Source organism: Typopeltis vanoorti, chromosome 5, assembly GCF_054136105.1.
Source record: "Typopeltis vanoorti isolate ZY-2024b chromosome 5, IOZ_Tvanoo_1.0, whole genome shotgun sequence".
NCBI classification, from domain to species: Eukaryota; Metazoa; Arthropoda; class Arachnida; order Uropygi; family Thelyphonidae; genus Typopeltis; species Typopeltis vanoorti.
In genome coordinates, this window is record NC_143553.1 from 70,172,105 (window position 1) to 70,199,901 (window position 27,797).

Consider the following 27,797-nt stretch of genomic DNA (forward strand, 5'->3'; position numbering starts at 1 on the left):
TTTTGCTGGCTACATATCGAAAGAACTCCCTGGGATTTTTTTTTTCCTTCATTAGATAACTGCTGCTCATACTGAACATTTGCTATCCATACCAACTGAGTAACCCAACTTGCATATTCTTTGTATTCCTCATGGAATTGATTATTAACACTTCTCTTATGTTGCCTCCATAATGCCTTTTTTTTCTCTATATTGCATGCTTAATCTCTTCATTCACCCATTTCACACCTACCTTATTTAATCTTCTGAACTTTGGCTAAAGTTAGACATTGCTTCTACTAGATAGTTCTTGAATATCACTCAAGCAGCATTGATCTCCCTTCCATCCAACTGCTCATTCCATGCTACACCTGCAAGTTGTCTTCTGAGCTCCTCATAATCACCAGCCTTATAGTTTCACATATACCCTTTTCTCTCAGAGGTCCTCATACTACTGGAACCATCCAGATAATCATTCATGGTCACTCTCACTAACTGGAGGGCGATTTGACACCTCATTTATAATTACATCCTCTAATGAGATGATCAAATCCAAGACCCTTAATCCTCATGTTCTCTCTGTTATATACTGCTTGAGGTAGTTGTCCCTCAAAAACTCATTAAACTAATTTTCTTTAAGCGCCTCCGTAGCGCAATTGGAAGAACGACGGTACATTGCGCCCTTCGATTGGAATAGGCCTAAGTTCGATTCTCGTCGCGACGGGAGGAATCTTTATCTGGTCGATTTCAATCGATGGTGAGTTAGCCGATCTCATACGGAGGTAGCAGGGTTTTTTCTCCCGGAAACTCGGGTTTTTCATCCCGCATACATACAAATCGGCCCTTCAGAACACACGCAATTTACAGACAAAAATTACTAGTTGTGGTGGTGTTGGAGGTGGGCGGTAGATGGCGTTGATTCGTAGTAGAGGTAAGGTGTAGAGACAGTTGAAGATGTCCTCCCGCGATGAGTCTTCGGACTCCTTGGAGGTATCAGGAATAATAATAATAATAATAAAATTTACTTCCAGTTGCTATCATGTCATCCCAATCTATATTGCCATAATTAAAATCATTAATAATGATTACCCTTTTCCCATTTGCATAGCTCATTTGCTTATACATTTCCTGGTTGCTACCCTCCACATTACCAGGTTTATAGCAACATCCAACAAAGTATTTCATTCTATTCACCACTATCTCACACCATACTGCTTCAAACCCACCAGCGTCCTGACACTTTATACTAACTATCACATTCTGGTATGTTACGAGTGGTAACACTATATCAAGAGGAGATCTAATCATTGCAATTGTGGAGACTTAACTGCAAAAATGAGACAATATAATAAGATGAGTGAAACAGTGGGAGAATTTCACATAAGATTAGAATGCTGGAGAAAACTTATTTATTTTTTTTTTTTAAAAGAGAAAAATCTCAATTATACTAACATTGTTTTACTACAGACCATAAGTATAGACTTGACCTTTCCTGGTAATACAAGAAACTGCACAGATTACATACTCATTAGGAGCAAGTGAACAACATACATGAATCAATATTAGAACTTTATGAAGTCTGGATCTAGATGCAGATCATGAATTTCTATTCTTCTCAAACAACAATGAAATTAAAACTGAAACAGACAGCAATAAAAAGTATAAATAATAAAAAGTTGAGCTTCAAAATATGAAGGATGATTCTTCAGAGCACAATATAAAACAAATTAACAAAAAAAACACAACTTGGAATATGGAGACTTTAGATAACCTCAGGTCAAAGGAATATTAATTCCTAAAGTATGTCATAGGTGTGTGTCATGGAAAGGAAATGATTGAATTAACCATTGAATACCATCAGAAATACTAATGAAATGCAAAGAGAAAAAAATTAAAAAAAAAATAGAAAAAAAAATGAGTAATGCAAAAAAAAAAAAGTTTCTGCCTTTAATTTAATTTAATGGTTTACATTTCCTCAAGATCTTTCCATAATAGACATCCCAAAATCCTGACACTGATATGTTACTCTCTATGGATTCTCTATAGAGTTCATCACAATATCAACTAGATGGCTTAATTTGTAGACAATTGTCCATACATGGTTTGAGCAAGGCCTTATTAATGTATGACTACCTCCTTATCCATAATTGTTAGCATTCTCCTCATTATACAGAAGTGTGATGTGTAATCTTCACTACACTTGCAATGCATTATAAAAACTACAAAGATCTGTCGGTCATCACCCCTAAATCACAAATCCCATCAACCTCTTGGAGGCAGGGCCAATTCTACCGATGGTGCAAGACGTGCATTTGCACGGGGCGGCAGTTTTTTTGGGGTTGGCAAAATTGGCATAAACTACATGAAAAATAAGGAGGAAGGGGTGGCAAAATTCATAGGGGCAGCCCTGCTTGGAGGTATAACTACAAAAAAAAGTTTTGATATAAATTTTAGGGTATATAGGGTGAGTCACACCTAGACTGGTCATTATTTAGTGTGGAGAGTTTATGTTTTAAGGTTTTTAGAGTTTCACTTTTTTTTTTTTTTTTTAGTAAATATTTTGTCTGTGCATTATATACTGTGTATTTCAATAGTGATGGCAATGGTACATCAGTTAGCTGATATACTATCACCCAGCCTGCAAACATTTAAGGCATATGTTTTGTATAGTATAACCTGCAAGACTTTGTAACATGTGTTTGCATCTCAGCAATTAAAAATGGGACAGGTTAGATCCTGGGGAGTTGCATGTCTGCATAAAATGGTAAGGAAGGCATGTGTGATGTGGAGATGGATAGTGTAGCAGATTTGGAGGATGATGTTCATTGGGTAGGTGAATATCAGGTGAGCATAGGATGTTTAGAAAGAAAGAGAGAGAGAGAAAGAGAGAGAGGAACTGAGAGAAGAAGTAGGAGGTATGAAAAATGAGTTGAGAAGCATGAAGGAAGAAATTAGGTGACTTAATTAAACAGTGCCTGGTCTCTGAGGAAAACCAACCAGTTCAAAACAGCTGTCAGGACAGTGAGACCTTATCAAAATGGACTAATAAAAGGCGAATATATAGATGGTTGGGTGGCACCTATGTCTTCTATTAGTCTGTGCTAAGGCAACTCGTGCTACCTGGGAGTGCATTTCCATAAGCTCTCTGGTCAACTTTCATAAAGTAAGTTGATCTATGGATTATATTGCTGGATTTAATGTCCACCTTACTTATATAATTTTGCAATGCAGAAATGAAGCCTTTTGACTCTTTATTTTAGTAAATACTTTTGCACAGCGACCGAAATTTCACTTATGAAAAATACATTTCTCTGACATTTCAAGTTCTGAGTACTGAACGAGGCTCCCGCTGAGGGTGCCTTGAGAGAGCAAGTTGAGTCTCTGGGGGGGGGGGGGGGTAGGTGTTTTCTAGCATAGCCTCTATCAGGGCCATGTCAGTGATGCTTTTGCCCCAGAATATGAGCAGTTCTGCTTAGGGGTAGGGCAAGCCTGTCACTGAGTGCAATCACTGCTGAGTTGGAAGATCCATTGGTCACTCGTTGGGAGTGGTCTGGGGGATTGCCTAATTTTTAGAGAGGTGCTTTACTTATACAGTGCCTGGTCTCTGAGGAGAACCAACCAGTTCAAAACTGCTGTCAGGCCAGTGAAACCTTATCAAAGTAAGTAACCTAACCCATGCCCAATGTTGGTTGCCTTCTTTCCATCAAAACCTGCTCTGATCGAACTATCTGATCTCCACCTCATCTTCTTATTGACCACTTTCATATGCATTCACTCTGGTTTCAGTCTCTATAATGCTATATCCCTCGATATACCTCTGATACTCTTCACTGGTCCAATATCTTGTATACTGTTCTCTCGCCTCGTGCTGTCTATCTTTGCACTGCTTTTTCTCCATTCAAAACCATTTCTTCAGCCATCTTCCTTGACTGCTTACTCTTTCATATTTCCTAAAATCTCTCATTGACTTTCAATTCTTCATCTCCATCTACCCCCCCCCCCCAACTCATTTGTTTACAAGTGAATATGAGGTTGTCTGCTTCATGGCAGTGGTAATGCTTTTTCCCTCATAGAAAATCTTGGATTTTGTTATGAAAATTAAGTTTATTAAAAGCCTAGTTTCTTGGCCAGAATGATCAGTATGAGATCATCCTTCAATTATGAGATGACAGTAGGAAATCAATTTTCTGGTTGGATAATGGGAGTATCAGTTAACTGAGGAAATTTACCACACTAACCTGTTCAAGGATTAGTTAACTGAAGGTTTGATTATTTGAAGGTCAGAAAATTCAGTGTGTGTGTGTGTGTGTGTGTGTGTGTGTAGGTCTATGTGATATATACTAGAAGAACGCTATTTCATAAAATTAAATAGTATATAAGGAAATACAGGAGTAATGATGGAATGCAAGTTGGAGATCAAGAGATACATTGCAAAAGCAGTAAAGAAAATATGGACTACTGCATTGTTGAGAACAGAGGATAGTATTGAGTGGCTAGAAGAATATCATTATTCCTCTTTGTAAGGCCTTTATCTATCTACATCCAGACTGCAATAAACAGATTTGGTCACCCAGGTTTCAGAAGCTGAAGAAACTCTGGAGAAACTAGAGAGGCAAGTCATTACAATAACTTCAGACCTGTGTTATGTTGATGAGAACTGATAAGAGAATACAGATCGCAGAGTTGCGCAAATAAGCAGAGAATGGCAGATGAGAGAAAAACATATATATTACTGAAGGAATCTTATCGGACAAATATAGAGATCAACCTTGCCAGTTTTGACTCCCACTCGAAAGATTGCAAACCTATAATATATTAATATATTACAATATATATATATATATATATATATATATATATATATATATTGTAAAATGAGTTGAATGACTTAAACCGAGAGTTAGGTAAAAAAGGAGTTTAATAGTAAAACACGACTAGTTTTGGCTTATAACAGCCTTCATCAGATGACATTACAAAAGAAAAGAAAGAACACTAAACACTGAAGGTTAAAAAAACTATGAACAACATAGAGAGTCTCAATACATAATTAGCATGAAAACGTTGTAGTTGTATTTAAAGCTGTTCTTTCATTTGTTGCATTGTTGGGAGAGTGCGTGCTTGCAGCATCACGTGAACGCCAGTACATGATTATAGCTAAATGACTATCTGGGAGGTTGTAGCTCAAGTTATTATTTAGATATTCAGGGTTGAGGATGATTTCCTTAGATTCTATGATTTTTCTCTCCAATTCATCATGGCAAAGAAAGATGTTAGTAGATCTGTCCCAGCGCACTGTATGACTTGTGTTTTCATCATTAGGATCAGCCGAGAAAAGGATATGGCTTGATAAGGCACTGGCTCGCTGTCTCTTGTAAGCAATGTCCCTCATGTGTTCCTCCATATGCAATTCAATAGTTTTGTCCGTCTGGCCAAAATAAGGAATATCACAATCGCACCATATTTTGTAAACACCAGAATATTTAAGATGATGATGACAAGGTTTTGGGTGGCTTATTAAGGAGCAGATTTTTGGAAGTGGAGTGAACAAAGTTCTGATATTGTATTTTTTTAGAACCTTGGCTAATTTTTATGAAACTGAACTTATGTAAGGAATAGATATATTGCCTTTAAATGTATTTATTTCTTCTGTGTGATGACTAGGAGGATTAAGAAGGAATTTTTCAATAATTCTTTCAGAATATCCATTAAGTACAAAAGTAGTTTTGAGGTAGTTGATTTCTTTTTGAAGTTCATTTGGGTCATCAAGAAGAGCACGAGCTCTATGTCCCAAGGTGGAAATTATTCCAAGTTTTTAGGGAGGGACATGATGGGACTGACTATGAAGATATCTGTTGGTATGTGTAGGCTTTCTATACATCGAAATTTTAAGTTTAACAGAAGAGCGGGTCAGTTTTACATCTAGAAAAGGCAGAGAACTATCAGTTTCAAGCTCTGCTGTGAACTTTATACTTGAATGTCGACTATTGAGATGATCCAGGAAATCGATTAGGGAATCATGTCCATGGCTCCAAATGAGGAAAATGTCATCCACATAACGTTTGCACATTACTTACCCATTGCATCAAGTTCAGTTACTTTAGATTCCAAGATACTATATATAAACAAAATCATGGTCTGGTGATGGGTAATTCTTTATCCCCTGTTCTTGCAAATATTTACTTGGAGGATTTTGAAGCCAAGGCTATCTCTTCCTTTGCTTTAACACCTAAAGTTTGGAAACGTTATGTGGATGACATTTTCCTCATTTGGAGCCATGGACATGATTCCCTAATGGATTTCCTGGAACATCTCAATAGTCGACATCCAAGTATAAAGTTCACAGCAGAGCTTGAAACTGATAGTTCCCTGCCTTTTCTAGATGTAAAACTGACCCGCTCTTCTGGTAAACTTAAAATTTCGATGTATGAAAAAAGCCTACACACACCAACAGATATCTTCATAGTCAGTCCCATCACTTCCCTCCCCAAAAACTTGGAATAATTTCTACCTTGGGACATAGAGCTTGCTCTCTTCTTGTTGACCCAAATGAACTTTAAAAAGAAATCAACTATCTCAAAACTACTTTTGTACTTAATGGATATTCTGAAAGAATTATTGAAATATTCCTTCTTAATCCTCCTAGTCATCACAAAGAAGAAATAAATACATTTAAAGGCAATGTATCTATTCCTTACATAAGTTCAGTTTCACAAAAATTAGTCAAGGTTCTAAAAAAATACAATATCAGAACTTTGTTCACTCCACTTCCAAAAATCTGCTCCTTAATAAGCCACCCAAAACCTTGTCATCATCTTAAATATCCTAGTGTGTACAAAATATGGTGTGATTGTGATATTCCTTATTTTGGCCAGATGGACAAATCTATTGAATTGTATATGAAGGAACACATGAGGGACATTGCTTACAAGAGACAGCGAGCCAGTGCCTTATCAAACCATATCCTTTTCTCGGCTGATCCTAATGATGAAAACAAGTCATACAGTCCACTGGGACAGATCTACTAACATCTTTCGTTGTCATGATGAATTGGAGAGAAAAATCGTAGAATCTAAGGAAATCATCCTCAACCCTGAACATCTAAATAATAACTTGAGCTACAACCTCCCAGATAGTCATTCAGCTGTAATCGTGTACTGGCATTCATGTGATGCTGCATGCACGCACTCTCCCAACAATGCAACAAATGAAAGAACAGCTTTAAATACAACTACAACGTTTTCATGCTAATTATGCATTGAGACTCTCTATGTTGTTCATAGTTTTTTTAACCTTCAGTGTTTAGTGTTTTTTCTTTTCTTTTATAATGTCACCTGATGGAGGCTGTTATAAGCCGAAACTAGTCGTGTTTTACTATTAAACCCCCTTTTTTTTTTACCTAACTCTCGGTTTAAGTCATTCAACTCATTTTACAATATGTATTTCAACCGAGTCAATGAATCAATCATACATATATATATATATATATGATTATATTATTATGTATATATAAATTAAGTATTACAATTTATCTACTTATTATTAGTATTTTTTAAATTAGATAAATGTAGTGTCATAGACTTTGTAGTTCAAAATAAGAAATTAACTAAATAAATATATTTGTATTATTTATTTATTTATATCTAAATCCAAAAACCCTGCTCTAGAGAATTTTTTCAAGTGCTTCAAGGCCTCCAATAAGCAGGGTAGTTGTCATACCCAGGTGTCCTTATTGCACCAAGTGATGAGATCCATTTCCAACCTAAAGACAATCACAAATATCCAATGACCATTGTGGAATTATAATCTGCAGCTTGTTGGTTGGAGAGTAGACATGTTAACTGTCAGGTTAACCAACAATATACTGATCTATATACTATAGAAATAGTTATATGAAATGAGAAAACCTACCTTCTGACACAGCTAGGCATTGAGTGGAACCATCAAAATCTGTAAGCCAATAAAAATATGCATGAGAAGTCAGACCACCAAATATCAGTTTAAATTATAATAATAAAATTACAATTAAATTAATTATTACAATTATCTATTTATTATTAGTATTTAAATTAGATAAATGTAGTGTCACAGACTTTGTAGTTTCAAAATAAGAAAAAATTCAGTTTACTCTAAAAGTTTTTCATTCATATATCGTATATGTGTTATTATAAATGTGATTCATTATTATTACTAAAGAATGAAAACAGAAAGATTACCAAACCAAGCCTTAAAGTACAAGCCATTAGGAAAAAGAAAACCAGGACATCCTCTTAAACGATTCAACGATGACTTCTAAGGCCAGAACAGGCCATGCTAGGCCTAAATCCTTGATACACATGATAACAATCAGAATAAATGAATTCATTGTGAGCAGTTTTGCTCAACTAGCAACATATCATATCGAATCTTATCACTTTCTGCTCATAACTCACAGCATTTACTGTACATTCCAGCAATGAATTCCACTCATTGCTGGAATTCATTGCTGGAAAACACTACTCTCCATGTAAAAAATGTTTTCATTCCTTTTTTTTGCCACACCTTTATACCACTTCTAGAGCTAACTCCCATTCTTGAGCACGTTACCTTTCTGCATATTCAATAATTATGTAATTTACTTCTTTTTTTTTTTTTTTTAATTTAAATATCAGCCCTGCCTACAAGGTCCTGAGACCTATAACATGATAGTGCCATGCATTGGCAAGTGGTTAGAGAGAAGACAAAAATTTGTTGCTGTATTTCTTGGAAAGCTAAGGACTGTAATCACAAGGAAAATAGTATGGGAAAGATTGTTCCAAAGAGCAGAAGTGCGTGAAATAGAGGAAGAGGCTGAGAAGTTGCTTGAGAAGTTTGGAGCTGATCCTGTGTGAAGTCAATTAGTGGCTCTCATGTTTGAAGTGGAGGAATGGTAGTGGCCAGTTCAGTAAAGCAGCATCCTTGGAAATACTTATAGAAAAGGTATAATGTAGCAACAGAGCATCCGTGGGAAGTGACTGAAGGGAGATATTGAAAGAGGGGACCATCTACCAAGTGAATAGTTCTCTGAATGCAATCAAGCATTCTAAGGGAGGCTTTAGGTGTGTCATCTCAAATGAGAGAACAATATTTCAAGGTCTGGCAGAACCAAGATTCACAAAGCATCAGAAGTTGAGCAGAATTATTGTTTAGAATGCAAAAGAATACCAAGCTTTTCAAAGGCAGAAGAGGTCATGGATATGATGTCCACATGCCAGGACAGGCAAGATATGAATGTCAGATTAGTAAGAAGAATATTATCAAAAGTGAGGGAGTGAAGCATGGTCCCCATCTGGGAGATGGGACTTCCTGGTGGTACCAAAACTCACCACATTATCCTCATCCTACTTGATAATGGCAAGGAGCTTGGTGCCCAAGGCATTACACAAGTAAGATCACAAAGTTTGGAGGATGAGAAACATTACTAATCTGCAATTCAGGTCATTGCAGATTAGTGTTCTCCATTCCTCTTAAGCACTATAAGGTTTTTGTAAATGAAAAAGAGGAATGGAGAATATTAATATGCAATGCCCTGAATAGGATTAGATGGGGAGAAAGAGAAAGATCATTGATTGAAAGAGGAAAGAATGAAGGTGAAAGCTCAGAGCTCTGGGATACTACAGCATCAGCACTGATCGAAGATTCTGATGAATGAAAACTATCCACCATACCCCACAATGAACAACTGGAGAGGAAGCTAGTGATCCACCCATAAGATGGCAGCCTGGCAGGGAGGTAGTGAAGCCAGACTCAACCAAATACTCTGTAAACTGGTGAGTCTCCAAGTAAAGAAGAACTTTGCTGTTGGTGACCATTTCCATTTTATTTCCAAAGGTAATGAAGCCAGAGTAACAGGGAGACAATCAGATGGCTGACCTTTGTCTACCCCCCCCCCAACTCACTGGACAACCAGATGAGCATGACAGCATGCAGAGATGATGCAAATTGAGCATTAGTTCTGGAGCACCAGCAACTAGTACAGCTTGAGGAATACTATCAGGACCAGGAGACTTAGTTTCAAGGCTACTGAGTTTTTTCTGATATCTTTCTGACAAAAGATCAGATGGGCATACTGTAGGTAGCTCATGGAACAGCGGGAAGAGATATGCCTTGACCACTGAAACAACTGTTGGAGATTATGCTTTTATTTTTTAGATGTTACCATTGCGTGTGAGAGAGGTGCTAATTTAAAAGAGCAGAAGTTGTGTCCCACAGCCTTCATGAGGGACCAGAAGGTTCAACTATCATTTGAACAGGTAAGCTTAGTGTATTTGATACTTACAAAGTCTGCAGTTTGTCTGGATTTGTTGATTTTTTTTTACAATTGTTATGGACTAGCATAAGATGAGTGAGAGGCTGGAGTTTTTTCCATGGGCCAATGCATATATGCTTAACTTTTTGTTTAAACTGCTTTAGCATAATTGTTGGAGAATTGGGGCTTAGATAAGGATAAAAGGTTTTTAAGTGGGGTGGGGAATAAAAGTACTCAACCTTGCAAGAATAATTTTGGTATTAAATCAGCTAGGATCAGAAGAGCAGAAGTAATAATCAGATCATAGAAATGAGGCACAGAATCTGAAAGCCATCTCAATTGGCATCATTATAGCATCACAGGATAAGAGGCTGAGACTGACTGACAGAGAAGGACAGTCTATAGAAAGGAAAATAAGAATAATGTTATGATCAGACCTGCAAAAGGGGAGCTAAAATCAGTGATGTACCCAGAGGTAAATTAAAAATTCTAAAAGCAAAAATTTTGTGTGTGCAGTTACAAGGTGTGTGCACCCTTTTTTGACTGACATGTATGGTTGGTTGGTTCGTTTAATGGAAGGACAGCAAAGGTGAAACTGTGGCATAGCGAAGGTTACAGCAGTACACAATATATTAATAAACAGTCAAAAATCAAGTTAAGTTTAGTAATGCAGTATTTACATATAAATAAAATTTATAATCAGGTGTGTTTGTATAAATTAATTCATTGTAAGATATTAAAAACATCAATCTTTGAAAGGTACCTGTAGCATAACTATAAACAACAAATTATGCAATAACCACAGTAATTAACTTTAATGAAAGTTCAGATATTTCATACTGAAAATAACAGTACATCAATGTGTATACACAAGCAAATCAAAGAACAGGAATACAAGGTATATACAATATCGGTTTACCAATTAAAAACAGTTGCTGTGAGCTAGAAATTAATATATTAATAAATAATGTTAAAACTATTTTTGATGTTTACATAAAATGAGAATCAGGAGCCTGTGTAGCTTAGTGGAAATGGCGCTTGCATCCTCTGCAGTAGGCCACCTGAAGGTAGACTTAAGTTCATGACTAGTCATCGACTGGAGGAACTTTTTCTAAGCCTATCTTGGACTGGTTCTCAAGTTAGTCGATCTCTGGTATGAGTAAGTGGGGTTTTTCTCTCGGAAACTCAGGTTTTTTCATCTCGTAAACTCAAGAAAATCTGCCGTAAAACCCACACTATTTTCAGACAGTAGCATGTCCTGTTAGGGTTAGGTACCAAGGGATGGCAGCACTTGTTTGCCCATCTCTTCATTGGTGGCAGCTTTTAATGAGTGATAATCATGGGCCAGCTGTCTCTGATTGGCTACCTGTGAAGATTGAACTGCCCACTCAGTCTCCAAAAGATAGGGTTAAAAAGGCCTTGCCTTCCTATAAGGGAATAAAAGGCATTACCTAATTTATTTTATTTATTTATAAAATGAGAATCTCCCAAACTTTTGTGAGAGAGAGAGAGAGACAATCGTTCCGATTCAGGTTAGGCCAATGTCTCCCTTTGTCTCTCACACAAAAGTTTTGGAGATTCTCATTTAACCAATTGTTGTATGTACCTTGTATTCCTGTTCTTTGATTTGCTTGTTTCTACACACTGATGATGTACTATTGTTTTTAGTACAAAATATCCAAACTTTCATTAAAGTTAATTATGGAGGTTGTTGTGTAATTTGTTGTTTAAAAATGTCATGATATTTTTCCAAGTCTGATAACATCTTCCTGAGTGTACATGGCTTGGCTAGACAGGTAAAAATTTCATTCCTCTCTTGTGTGAAATACTGGTACTACACCAGAATATGACAAATGGTAAGACGTGTTGCATTCTTCACACATAGGTGGGTTATCAGCCCTCAGTAAATAAGAATGTGCAAGATGACTGTGACCTATGTAGAGCCTAGCAAGAACAACTTCCTCTCTTTTTCTATCTTAACTATACTGCCAATGCTTAATTTCAGACTTAATATTATGTAATTTGTTTGTCAGTGCTTCCTGCCATGATGACTGCCACTGAGCAATTAGCTTTGATCTTATAAACTGTCTGCAGTCTGTATATGGTACTGTCAAACAGCATGTGGACAAAGTATGAGCTGATTTAGCAGCTGAAGTCTCATTTCTCTTAATTCCAACATGGCTCCAGCACAACTGAACATCAAAATTAAGGGTCTTCCCTTTGTACAATAGGTGTAACATGTTAATCTATCAAACACTTTTGCAAAGTGCAAGAATATCACTGTATATGATTCTCTCTTATCCAACATATTCATCACCTTAACAACATAAGCAGATCGTTAAAACAAGACCTGCCCTTCACAAACCCATGCTGACCATAAGAGAATCTCATGCCCATCAATCCAATCCTGTATTCTATTTCTAACCAATTTTTACAACACTTTGATCACAACTGCATATATACAAGACGAGTCTATAATTGGAAACTTCTATTCTCAAACCAGTCTTGTGGCAAGAGAGAGAGAGATTATTTTGCCTTCTTTCCGTTCCTTAGGAACCTTCCCCACTATAAGACTTTCATTAAATAACCAGGTCAAAAGCATGGCTAACTGTTTTGCACATTTTTTAAAATTATGTGATGATATGCCATCCATTCTCACAGCCTTATTACCATTTAACCTAAGCAGCACTTGATACATCTGATTCTTTCACCTTTAATGCTCTTAATCCTTGCCTCCCTTCTACATGTTGTACAATATCATCACACCACTATGATATACATTGATGAAGTGTTCAATAAATAATTCCACTATATCATTTGCTATGGATGCTCTGTTACCATAACTATTCACCAGTGTCAACCTGCCATAATTATGTTTTCTCTTGCTTGCCACATAGCAGAAAAATTCCCTTGAATTAGCTTTGATCTGAATGGCCAGTCTCCTCTCATATTCTACTTTCTTTTTTCTTGTTTAACCATACTTGTCACAATTGGCACCTGCAGTTTATATTCTTCATGCATCTGTTCACTACAAATTGTCTTTTACCTCCTTCATAACTTCTTTTGTAAGATTTGATTTCACTGTTCATTCCTCTCATTCTTACTTCATTTAACTTTTGATATGCAGTTATGCTTATCAAGAGTAAAGAATTAAAAATGTTAGAAACTGCCTTATCATTTCCAATGCACTCTCTCAATATCGTTTCTGCACAATTCAACAACCCAATGCTAGTTGACTATGGAGCTTTTCATAATCACTCACCATATAGTTGCACATACAGACCTCCTTCATAACAAATTTTTCCTGTTTGACTCTTCCAAACCAATATCTCATGATCATTTTCACAATCACATCCTGTGAGGATATCACCAAATCTAACACTGATAAACCTTGTGTTGCTTCCATCACATGATGCTTTAGATAGTTATCCTGCAAAAACTCAACAAATTCACTCTCCTTGTTATTATGTGCTATCGCTTCTTTCCAATCCACATTCTTATAATTAAAATCCCCCATTAGGATCATCTTCCTTTTACTTGCCCAACTAATTTGTCTTAACATTTCACAATCAGTACTCTACACATTCCCTGGCCTATAGCAGCATCCTATTAGAGATACTGCTCTACTGATCTCAACTTTACACCAAACAGCTTCAAAATCTTCACACATACTACTATTTCTCACTTCCACTCTTGAAGGATATCATTTCTCTGCTACCATTAACAATACTCCCCCTTCTCTCTTCCTATCCTTTCAGAAAATTTTATATCCTACCATTTCAAGAGTCGTGACAGTATATCATCCTCAGTCAACCAAGTTTCACTTATGCAATTATCTTTGGGCATACTGATTCAATCAATGCTACAAACTCAGCCCCTTTATTTCTGATACTCCATACATTAGTATACAAGCATAACAATTCACCACTCTTTGAGGCCATCCATCAACACAATCACTTTTACTATCTCTCTCTGCTACAGTGCACTTCTGTCTTCATTCTGACCATCCCTGTTTTCCTGCTCCTGACTATGGTTTTCATTCATATTATTATTATGACATGACACCTCCAGGGAGTCCAAAGACTCATCGAGGGAGGACACCTTCTCTACAACTCTCTGTCTCAAGAAACAATAAAAGTTTCGTATGAAATTTGAAATTTATAGTTTCTGTATTCAGCTTTGAGATAATGATGGATTTAATATCCACTTAATTTTTATAAATTTTGCATCGCCAAAGTGAAGCCTTTTGGCTCTTTATTTTAGTAAAAAGAAATACATTTTTTACAAATAATAAATCATGTGAGCTGAATGGCATGTAACTCTGCTGTATAATTATTGCACTCAGGTCAAGAGTAAAACAGAAGCATAGTAAACACAAGTGTCAGTTCTTGAATCATCAGTATAGATGGGCAAGAAATAAATGTGGGCTACTCTGTGTGCATAAACAATTGCAGGTGGACAGATGGAGTATAACACTTCTATAGTTGACAAAGTGAGAGGTTGCAGGATGGCGAGTAAGCCTACCATGGAGGGATGGTGTTGTCCGGGGCAGGCAATGTAGTCAACATACATAACAACAACTTGCATAGTCTCTTTAACTCGCATACTAAAAGGATGTATGGCAGTCTTTTGTGTGTGTGTGTGAGATATTGAGATTCCCAATGCTGAAAAAAAAGAGACTAATCCCAATGCTACAAAAAAGAGACATAGGATGATCTGGTCTCTTAATTACGATCTTTAGGGCGTAATTAAGAGACAATGATAGAGCCAGTTCATTTGCTTCAACTGAGTCGGCAATGTGTAAAAGGCACCAGTAACAATCCATATGTCCTGATGCAGGATGGGATCCAACCACCTTGGGTTATTCTGCCTTGCAGAATCACAGACTTGAAACCCATAATCCAGCTCTGAACATATACGTGCACAATAAAGACGAAGCAATGAAGATCAATCAATCTGCACCCTATTCATTAGAGGAAAGGAAATTCAATGCTCTCTTGCACTTTTCTCTAAGTTGATGAATGTGTGCAAGGAATGTACTCATAAGTTTTCTGTCAAAAATGAGTCCCAAGGTTGCTACTGGAATAACAGTTCGTCTCATTCTTAATTCAGGATCTGAGTGAAGAATGCATTTTCAACAAATGTTTGCACAGACATGTTTTTTCTGTTGAAAACCTGAACCCATTACTAAGAGTCCATGGTGAAACACAATCAACTGCATGCTGAAGTTGTCTTCCAATTATCCTCATGTTACAACAGTGACAGTAAATTGTAAAGTCATCAATATATAGAGCATTGTCTACAGTGGGAGGAAGATGTTTGGTGATTTAGTTAACTTTGATAGCAAAAAGTGTCACACTTAAGAAGAGCTGTGGGGAACACCTTGTTTTTGATGATATTGCCAAGATAGGTGGCCCAAAATAATTGGAATAAGTGAATTATGGTTGGATGAGAATGATATGCTGATGGGTACAGAAACAGAAGGATATGATATGTTTTTGTGAGTATAAGAAGGGCAAGAAGGGAGAGGGATGCTGATGATAGTAGAGGAATTATGTCGACACAAGCTTAAGATATGAGGTGGGGGGGGGGGAATGGTGGCAATGGTTTTTGAAGCAGTAAGTAAGAGGTGAAGGTTGACAGGATGAGATATTTAGTTTGGTGTTGCTATAGTCCAAGAAATGTGGAGGGTGGAGACAAAGGAATTTATAGGTAACTTGGCTTAGTGAGCAAGCAAAGGGTGATCGTTATGGGTGATTTCAATTATAATTCAGATAGAATTCAGAGAGAATGAATTTCTTGAGTTCTTAAGGGACAACAATCTTAAGCATTATGTAATGGAAGGTACATAAGTTAAGAGTCTCTGATCTGGTGATATCATCAGAGAATGTGACTGTAAATAGTGTGTCTAATCTTTCTCCAGTTAGTGAGGGTAACCATGAAATGATCACCTGGGATGTAGCCAATCATATGAGAACTTCTGTGAAGAAGGTATATATATATATATATATATATATATATATATATATATATATATATATATATATATATATATATATATATATATATATATATATGGAACTACAAGGCTGATGATTATGAAAAGCTTAGGAGACAACTTAGCATGGAAAGAGGAGTTGAGTGGAAAGGAGACAAATGCTGCTTTGGGCATGATCAAGAGCTATTTAATGGCAGCAATGTCTTAGTGTATTCCAAAAGTGAAAAGGCTAAATAAGGTAAAAGTAAAATTGATGATGAAGAGATTAAGCATGAAATCTGGAAGAAGGCACTATGGAGGCAACAAAAGATAAATGTTGGTGATAATCAGTTGCATGAAGAGTACAAAAAACAGCCAGGAAAACAACTTGGTTGGTAATGACAGCAAAATGCAGTATGAGACGAAATTAGTCAATGAAGCTAAGAAAATTATTCTTGTTGAGAGGCTTATACGCTGGTTAAACATGATAACTAATATTTAAGGAATTGACAGCGTATACTAGAAATATAAATTAAATAAACTTTAATATATACTTTCCGATATTTCGGCAAACGTCACACTTTTATCAGAAGAACTTCAGCCCAAAGGCCAAGAACTACCAATATAGTTCAAATGATCAAGCCCTAACCACTGAACTAAATCACATCCGTGACACTTTCTCAGCCAATGGCTACCCTCCCCCCCAAAAGAATCCAAAAAATACTTAACCCAGTTATCCACAACCGACCACCCCCTCCCCTTCACAAAAAAGATTACTCTAAATCCATCACCATTCCCTACATCCGAGGCACCTTGGAAAAAATCAATAAAATCTTAAAAAAACATGACCTCACCACTTGTTACAGACCACATAGAAAACTGGCATCCCTTATCCACTCCACTAAAGACCAACCACTTCCCCGAGACCTACCTGGTGTATACCAGGTCCCTTGCTGCTGTAAATTGTCCTACTTTGGCCAAATAGGCAGGACAGCAAATATCAGAATCTCAGAACACAAGGATTACATCCAATTTCACCAGTACAGCCACTCTGGGCTTGCAGATCAGGCTCTGGATACTCGCCACAGAATAAGATGGAAGAAAGCCACAGTAATACACCGCAGCAAGTTCAAGTATGAAAGACTATTCATGGAATCAGCCTTGGCCCTTAGGAACATGCCAAACCTCAACAAATTTGGATGCATGAGACTGCCCCAAATTTGGGAAACTTTTATCAGAAGAACTTCAGCCCAAAGGCCAAGAACTACCAATATAGCCCACCAGGGGGCACCATCAGGACTTTAGGAAAACGTTAGCTTCCTAGCTTCAGTCTCATTTGCTGTTATGTAATACTTGTGTGCACGTGTCTTTGTATTAAGTTCCCAAGAAGATGGCAACGTGACGTTTGCCGAAATATCGGAAAGTATATATTAAAGTTTATTTAATTTATATTTCTAGTATACGCTGTCAATTCCTTAAATATTAGTTATCACGAAGCTAAGAAAAATCTTAGCAAGTTCATTCAATGCAGAGAAATAGAAGAAATAATGACTATGGGGGGGGTGGATACTGTTAGTTGATGACAGGGGTAGATTGTCAACTCATGTAAAGGATATAGTTGAAGTATTCAATGATAATTTATCAGGGTATTTCATTCTCATGAAGGCAAAATGATAAGAAGCTGAAGGATAGAAGGTATAGTGGAGGAGGGACTGATGGCGAGTCAGCTGGAGGTATATGAGGAATTAAGTAAACTTGATGTTATTAAGGCATTAAACTTGCAGGAGGACTGTTAAATACATCATCACACTTGAAGGAACGTTCCATGGCACTCTTGGCACACACCTGTCCCGAAGGAGTGGAAAGTAGGAAAACTTGTTCCACTTCATAAAGGGGGGGAGGATAAGAATGAAGATACAAATTAAAGGTCAATTTATGTAAATGGATTGATAACAGCAGTATTTGCTATGATTGTTAAGGGAGCAGTCATGTTTTAGCAATCTTCTACAACAAGGTAACAAATTCACTGGATAAGGGAGATGCATATACAATAGTAGAATTGGATCTTTTAAAGGTCATATACTGCCACATGACAAGCTGTTAACTAAATTGAAATGGATGGGACTGGATAAAAGACTAGTGAGTTGGACAGGTGATTGGCTGTCATCAGGTATCAGTAGATTGTGTATGGGGGGGGGGTATCCTAGAAGAGGAAGGTCACCAGCAGTCCTGCCAGAGTCTGTTTTGGAGCCATTATGTTTAACTTATAGAATAATGATATTGAGACTGGCTTAACTAAAGATATGCAGCTGTTTTTAGATGATGCAAAGTTAGAAAGAACTATGAGGAGCAGAGAAGATGTGACCTTGTAGAGGATCTCAATATACTATGTGAGTGGATCTATCAGTGTAATGATGCAAAGCATAAGTTATTGAAATTTGATAAGCAAGGTTAGAATACAGAGTGTAAAATTAATGGAGAAATTTTGAATGAGGTGGAAGAGATAATAGATTGGGAGTGATGGTGGACAGAGACTTGAGGTTTAGGGATTGCACTGCTTAAATTGTGAGAACATCACAATGGATTATGGCAATGATGAGGAGGAGGATCTTGATATGCAGAAGCAAAGAGGCTATAGTTCACATGTATAAGGCTTTGATCAGGCCACATATGGACTACTGTGCACAGATTTGAATTCAGCGGCAGCATTATTTCGCTGCCTCTGAATTCAAGAAAATAAATAAAATTAAAAAAAAAAAGTATTTTATGGTTGAGATACAATTTTTGCTGGCTGCTCCTAAGCATTGACTTAGTTACTTAGTGGGTTACAATGGTCCTGCTTCTATGTCAATGAAGCATTTATAGCATACAGGCCAATCTGCATGATGACAATCTTAACTCCTTGACATGCAATTAGATACTGTATGTTACTATATATTACTTAACCAAAGAATGTTCTTGCTCACCTAAAAGTGCATTCCTTTGAGTGAGAACCTTGCTATAAACAAGAAGATCACCAGGACATATTTGCATTGGAGGGATAACAACAATGGAACTTCGTCTTCGATTCCTGTTGCACACATTATCTTCTGGTCTGTGAAAAGATTATAATACATATAAAATACATAGGTTGTGCTATTTGCTGTTTATTGTTGAAAATTTTACATTATCAACATTTTCCATTTAGCTAATTATTATGACTATTAATACCTGACTTCAATGAAATAAATTCTGTGTGTGTGGATATGAATGACTCAGGATAGCTTTTAATATGTCTATTTTTTTTTTATAAATATACTTAATATATGTTACAGTCTCCCTTAGACACCACTCCTCAGCACTCTGCTAGAGGAAACTCCATCAATGGGCCCGCTGGGCAGCGCAAAGAAATGGTTCTGCAAAAGGATGGAAATGGCAACGACAACAGCACCAGACTATGGTGTTAGGCAACTGGAACATCTTCTCTCTGACAGGGAAGGAGTTGGAACTGGTCGAGGAAGCCAAACGCTACCGGCTAGACTTAGTCGGGCTTTCTTCAACCAAGAGGAGAGGCTCTGAAACTGTCAACCAGGATAAGGGGTGAAGCTCTACTACTCTGGTGTGAGCCCGACAATGTCTGCTCAGGCAGGTGTGGGGTACTCACAAGCCCCCAGCTGTCAGACTGTGTTGCTGAGTGGATCCCATTGGGGGGGGACGGGTATGTGTGTTAAGGCTTCAGATGAAAAACCATGATTTAGCTGTGGTGCAAGCCTATGCACCTAATCTGGAGTCAGAATACTCTGCCTTCCTAGAGGAAGTGGATGCTGCTTTTGACAGGGTGGTAGACATGGAATCAGTCCTGCTAATGGGTGACTTTGATGCACATGTTGGAACAGATGACCAGACATGGAGGAGTGTGGTTGGGAGGAATGGTGCCCCTGACCTTAATGCGAATAGGCTGAAATTATTGGACTTCTGCTGTACTAACAGCTTGTCCATAATGAATACCTTCTTCCAGCACCGAGAAGTCCATAAGTATACCTGGTACAGGGATACACTAGAACAAAAGTCTCTGATTGACTTCTTTATAGTCTCAGTAGACCTATTTTCCTCAGTGTTGGATGTTCGTGTGAGAAGAGGGGCAGAACTGTCAACTGACCACCACCTTGTTGTGTGCACTCTACAGCTTCAGAAACCAGATGCTACCATCAATGCTGGTAGGCCTAAGCAGCTATACTGCGTGAAATGGGAGACATTGGAAAATGAGGCTGTGAGGAAGAATTTTGCAGATGACATTTCCTCCAGGTTCAAAGAGATTCCCAAGCATACTGCAGATGTTGAGGAGGAGTGGAAGCTGTTCAGAACAGCTGTCACTGCCTCTGCACTCTCATGGTGTGGCAGAAAGTGGCTCGGCGTGGCAACGGCAGTGAGAAAAGGACACCTTGGTGGAACCAAGAAGTCCAAAAAACTGTCCGGGCAAAAAAGGAGTCCTACCTAACATGGCTTAGAGTCAGGTCACCTGAGATGCATTTACGGTATGCTGAGGTACGAAAAGCTGCTGCTGAGGCAGTAAAGACAGCAAAGCAGAAGGCTTGGGAATCCCTTGGAGAAAGATTAGACTCATCCTATGCAAATGCAAACAAAGTATTCTGGCAGACCATCCGCTGCCTTTGAGGGAGGAAATCGTGCACAGCAAAGGCAATTAAGGCCTCTGATGGTGCACTTTTAACAACCAAGAAGGATATCCTCCACAGATGGAGGGAATACTTTGAGAGCCTTCTTAACCTGGGTGGCCCAGCAGTTGTGGACATCCAAGAGGTGCAGATTGGGGCAATGACTAGTCTCACAGCAGAAGAGGTCCATTTAGCAATAAAATCGCTAAAATCGGGCAAGACTGCTGGCGATGATGAAATTAGGCCCGAAATGCTAAAAGCCTTAAATTGAGACGGTGTTCTCTGGCTGACTCGAGTGTGTCAGGCTGCTTGGATATCTGGGCAAGCACCAAAGCAATGGCAGACAGGCATAATAATACCAGTCTTTAAGAAGGGAGACCAGAAGGATTGCAGTAACTATCGTGGCATCTGTCTGCTCAGCCTGCCTGGGAAAGTGAATGCTAAGTGCTTGGAAAGACGGTGCAGGAGCATAGTTCAGTCAAAGTTCCAGGAAGTACAATGTGGCTTTCGTCCTGGTAGAAGCACAACTGACCAAATCTTCACTTTAAGGCAAGTCTTTGAGAAATCTTGGGAATATGCCAAGAATGTCTACACATGTTTTGTGGACTTGGAGAAGGCATATGACCGGGTTCCTCGGGATAAGCTTTGGCAAATAGTACAGGAGTATGGAGTGGATGGCCAACTATTAGCTGCCATCAAGTCCCTGTATGAATGCCAAGAGTTTTGTGTCAGGGTAAACAGCACAAAGTCTGAACCTTTCACAGTCTCCACTGGCCTCCGCCAAGGGTGTGTTCTGTCACCCCTCCTTTTCATAATATTTATGGACTGGATTGATAGGCACAGCTGAGGCAGTGAATGTGTCAGAATTGGAAGATGTAGCATTGGACATCTGCTTTTTGCAGATGACCTAGTTCTGCTTAGCTCTTCCACAGATGACCTCCAGTGGACCCTGGATAGGTTTGTAGCTGTTTGTGCAGACGCCGGAATGAAGATCAGTGTGGCCAAAACTGAAACATTTGTGGTCTCAAGATAACCATCCCAGTGCACTCTAAATGTAAGTGGAGTCCCAATGAGGCAGGTGGAGAAGTTTAAATGCCTTGGGTCCATATTCACGAATGATGGAAAATGGGATGTAGAGCTAGATACTTGAATTGGCTTAGCAAGTGTGGGAGCTTGGCCGTTCGGTAGTATTGAAGCGGGAGTTAAGCCAGAAGGCAAAGCTAGCTGTCTTCAATACAGTCTATGTCCCCATCTTCACCTATGGTCATGAGAGTTACGTAATGATCGAAAGAATGCGGACATGAATCCAAGTGGCTGAAATGAGGTTCCTTCGAGGGGTTGTGGGGCTGACAAGACTCGACAGAGTCAGAAGCTCTGCAATTTGGGAAATCCTCAATACTCAACCACTGCTTCTCCGTGTTGAGAGATCACAGTTACGTTGGTACGGGCACCTAGTCAGAATGCCACAAGAGAGGCTCCCTCAGCAGGCCCTCTTTGCCAAGCCAGAGGGTGGGAGGCCACGTGGAAGGCCAAGGACTCGCTGGATAGATTATATCCAAAACCTTGGGTGGACATGTTTGGGAATCCCAGCAGAACACCTGAGCTTGGTGGCAGAGGATCGTGACCATTGGAAGTTCCTCTTGCAGCTGTTGTCCCCACAACCCAATTAGGAAAGGTGGACCTTGAAGATGTATGTATGTATGCTTAATATGTACTCTCTACTTTAGAGAGACTGACTGTAGGTGAGCAAGAGGTGTATGGGGAATTGAGCGAACTTGATGTTAATAAGGCTGTGGAACTTCATAATATATCACCACATATTCTGAAGGAATGTGCCAGGGAGTTGACATCTGCCTTGACATATTTTTTTAATATGAGTATTGCACTGGGTCAAGTTCCAAAGGAGTGGATGGAAGGCAAGATTGTACTATTTCATAAAAGGAGGTGACAGAAGTCAAGCATTAAATTATAGGCTAATCTGTGTGTCATGTGTAGTGGTTAAGTTGTTGGAGAAGCTGGTGAGAACTAGGATCCAGAAGTGGATTACAACAATGGAATTATTTATCGTTGATGGACAGCATGGATTTGCTACAGGGAGGTCATGTTTTAGTAATCTATTTACTTATTACAATCAGGTAATGGCTTCTTGGACAGAGGAGAGGGATACACAGTAGTATACTTAGATTTTGCAAAAGCTTTTGATAGATTACCACATAAGGTGATAGTCAAATTAGAGTGGATGGGGTTGGATATTAGATTAGTGCATTGGATTGGAGACTAGCTATCTGATAGGCATCAACAAGTTGTGTATGGGGGAGTGATATCCAGAAAAAGGAAAGTCACTAGTGGTGTGCCTCGGGGGTCTGTTTTAGGACCATTACTGTTTAACTTGTATATTAATGATATTGGTGAAGATTTGGATGGGGATATTCAGTTGTTTGCAGATGATGTAAAGTTGGGATGAATTATGAAGAGTAGAGAAGATGTTGTGGCTTACAAGAAGACTTGAATAAATTGAGTGAATGGGCATGGAAATGGGAATGCAAGTTCAATGTTGGAAAATGTAAGGTTTTAAAATTTGGGAAACAAAGATTATCGATATCTTTATCGATATTGGTTTATCAATATCACAACACCCAGTGATAACAACATTAACAACAATGTACTGGAAAAAATTACTAAATATCGAGATCTGGCAATTGAAGTTGGCAGGCTGTGGCTTAAACACACTAAAGTTATCCCAATAGTTATCTGTGCACTTGGCCCAATTTCAAAGACGCTATCCAACTATTTACAGCAATTAAACATAAACGAAGTGACCCCAAATGACCTACAAAAAACAGCATTACTTGAAACAGTCCATATTTTCCGACGCTACCTGACAGACTATTCTTAGATTCTTGGGTAGAATCTGAATTGTTCTGTATCACTAGTCAAATTGTTCTTTAAAAAATATTTGTTGTTTAAATTAAAAAAAAAAAATCATCCAGTTCTACAGCATGATTAACAAAAACGTTTACTTAATACCTCATATATCTTGTTCACTCACAGTCCTACTCCCTTTCCATTGCTCTTAAACCATGCATGATGTCACACTGACAACAATGAAATACCTTTATGAACTGCACATTTAATAACTCTAGTATATCCTCCACAGCAGTTATCTTTTCATCATTTTATCAAATCACTGTCATCCTTCCATTATCATTCTTTCTTCTGCTGACTACATATCAAAAGAACTGCCTAGTTTTTTTTTTTTTTAAACTTTATTAGCTAACTGCTGCTCATACTCCACTTTTGCTACCCTTACCAATCAACTCACTCTCCTTGCCTGCTCCTTGTATTCATGGAATTGATTATTACTGCTCATCTTATGCTGACTCCATAATGACTTCTTTCTGTATTGTACTTAATCTCTTCATTTATCCATTTCATGCCTACCTTCTATAACAATCTGATACTTGTAATGCATTCAGATATTGCTTCGGTTAGATAGTTCTTGAATAGCACCCAAGCAGCAGCATTGATCTCGTTTGCTCTAACTCCTCATTCTGTGCTATTTCCTGAGCTTTTCATAATCATGCCTTGTTGTTCCATATATATATATATATATATATATATCCTTTCCTTACAGAAGTCCTCATATGGCAGACAACCATCCAGGTAATCAGTTCATGGTCACTTTCATCAACTGGAGGGAGATTTGACACCTCATTTATAATGACATCCTCTGATGAGATGATGAAATTTAAGGCCCTCAATCCTCGCATGTCCTCTATTACATACTGCCTGAGGTAGTTGTCCTTCAAAAACTTGAGAAATTTATTTTTTTAATCATTGACACTATTTTCCACTTGCATCTCTACTTTGCATGGGCAGAACTTCTTTTCTATCATCAATAGTACTCCACCAGAGCTTCTGCAGCTCATTCAGTATAGACTAAGCTCTTTGGTTGGAAAGACCCAGGTTCGATTCCCATTCATGATGTGAGGAACCTTTTATCTGGTCTTTTTCAATTAAAGGTGAGTTTAGCCAGTCTCATATGGAGGTAGACGGTTTTTTTCACCCAGAAATTCTGGTTTTTTCGTCCCTCAGAACAGGAAAAACTGGCCTTGTAAACACACACTGATCTACAGTCATAAAATACATATATCTAATCTCTCATTAGAAGGGCTAAACACCAGCCCTCCCCCTAAAGGGATGGGGGAGAAAGGGGGGAACCCTATACGAATAAATAAATAAGTACTCCACCTCCCTTTATACCTTTACTATCTTCACAAAAAGCATGCCCCTCCATCTCTATTCCTGTCAGAATGTCATCTAACCTAAAAAAAAGGAACCATCTAACCACATTTCACTTATTCCAACAATTTTTGGACAAATGAGCTCAATCATGCAACAATTTTGTTCCTCTTGTTTCTGATACTTCTAGCATTTGTATATGAACATTACAGTTGATTTCTGGATCTATAACAAGTTTCACTGATGCTGCTAATTAGATGTGACTTCTCCATGCCTTTCCCCTAAGCCATTCCTCTCTCTCTCTCTTTTTTTTTTTTTTAATGTTGTTCACACCCATGAAAGCTTATCAGTGAATATCAGTGAAACCTATAGTACATTTGTACCATAGGTAGGCTAAGGATTTTTTTTTTTTTCATTTTAATCCATTTTTTAAAATATTCTTTTATAAGTTTTATTTTTACACAATCTAGAAACCCTACTCTAGAGACCAAACATGGAACTTTTTCAAGCCACTTCATACCTCCAATAAGTGGTGGTCTCACACTGGGTAATGAAATTCATCTCCACCTAAAGATAAACGCAAACATTCATGCCCACAGCAGGATTTGAACCTGTGACCTGTTAGTTGGAGAGTGGATATGCTTACTACTTGGTCAACCAGGCCAGCTGTTTGACCAAGTGGATGAAAAGCTCATTACCCATCCCAGACCCTTCACCAAATCCAACTACTCTCCACACATCCCAGGCCATCCCAATCTTTTCTTGTCTATTCACACACTTACTTCCTCTTTGAGCATCAACCTTTCTCATGCTGTGTCCTTCTGTCCACCCTAACTTCTTCCATTTTCCTGTCTTTCTTGCACACTTATTCTCTCATTATGCATTATGATATGCATTTCCCCATCCATAAGCACTACTTCAATTCCTCCTTTCTTACTCTTCTGCACTTCCACATTGCTATTATTTTCTCAGATCCATTCTCTGCACTCAATACTCTCTCCCTTCCAGCAGCCTCTTTGGATGACTCACAATACCAAAACCATTCAAATGCAACCCATTACTCTTACGCAGTTCCATCAGACACATTCACAAACTGCACATCTTTTTCTTCACACACAGTTCTGCTAACATACCATTCATAATCTTTGTTCTCATCCTGAATTCATCGTTAGCATACCTGATAATAAACACACTGACTACCTTTCCTCGTGCTATTATTTTTTATTTTTCTTTACACCCTCCTGATATCCAGTCTTACATTTTCCCTTGCATTTGTTCAAATCATTTGTTCCTACTGAATGATATATGCACGTAAACACAAGAAAGATATTTAATTAACCAAATATTTTGGTCTGGAAATAGCAGACCATCCTCAGTGGCATTACAAGAACAGTTTTAAAAAATAATACAAGCTAGAATTCTTTTATGTTTTTTCTTCTATTGTTAGTATTCTAGCCTTGTATTAGTTTTTAAAACTGTTCTGTAATACTACTGAGGATGGTCTGCTATTTCCAGACCAAAATATTTGGTTAATTAAATATCTCTCTTGTGTTTACGTGCATATATCATTCAGTCTTTTGTCACAAATATCCTTAAAACAACAAATTTGTTCCTACTGCCACTACTACCAACTCTTTTGCTTGCTTACTCCTTATATCCAATGGCTCAATTACTCTACTCATTCTACCCCTGAAAACAAACTTTGTGCATCTTCTCATTCACCACACTTTTATAATCACATCCTTATACAATGCTGCTTGCAAGTTTTTTGTTATCTCTTCCATACAGCCATCATTCATTTCAGTCTTTCTCACTCTTCCATACACATTTACAATTCTCTTTATTTCACTCTGCATCTGCTTTATCACTTGCATCATCTTCACCAACTTGGCTTTCAAAACTTGCATAATTTTTTTCCTTTCATTCACTCTAGCTACCTTACCATCAGTTGCATATGCTTTTCTGCCATCATCCCTGCTCACCATCTTAATTGCACTCCATTTTTTCACTGTCATTCTCATATGCTTTTTTTTGCTGTTAGTTGCACTATTTTTGCCATCAGTTTCACACTTTCTTTACACTCAGACAATCTTCCTCAACATGTTTCACTTATAATGCCATGTTCTCTACTCTGATTCAAACAAGTCTAGTGGTATCGACACATTACTCTTCTTGCATACCCACACTCACTCCTCTCTCTTATTCAACCTCTCCACATAAACATCTGCAACATCTCTCCATGCATACATACTATACTCATGGCACTGTACAATTCTAGAAAAATTCACACCATTCATTTTGTCTTTCACATAAACCTATGCAATGATCTCTCTCTCACTGGCGATTTGTTCCAGAGCACCAATCAAGAAATTTAAAATTTAAAATAATACTGTCTAAAAATTTAACCAAACACTGAATTACAATCACGAATATCACACACCAACACTTAATTTAAAACATGTTACAGAAAGATTCTACAAGTTGGATGGGTGCAAAAAAGTAACAAATGAAAAAACTATATCACAAAATAAACTGCAATGAAAATCTAATGCAGAAAATAATTCAAAGGAAACTCAAGTTTTTTGGACATATCTGCAGAATCGATAACAGTAGAAAGATCAAACCTTGATGCTTGATACAATGGATGGAATAAAAGAAGAGGACAGTCAAGGTGAGAGTAGAT

General features: G+C 37.9%; 1 protein-coding gene across 1 annotated transcript in view; it reads right to left on the reverse strand.

Annotated features, from left to right (window-relative positions):
* The window catches only part of LOC150106510 (pleckstrin homology domain-containing family G member 7-like), a 280,061-nt gene that overhangs the window by 195,243 nt on the left and 57,021 nt on the right, over positions 1 to 27,797 (reverse strand). The window contains exons 4-5 of the mRNA XM_090393016.1: positions 19,187 to 19,314; positions 7,888 to 7,926 (exon numbers count right to left, since the gene is read on the reverse strand). Coding sequence (XP_090249142.1) covers positions 7,888 to 7,926; positions 19,187 to 19,314 — 167 coding nt within the window. The remainder of the gene's footprint in view (positions 1 to 7,887; positions 7,927 to 19,186; positions 19,315 to 27,797) is intronic.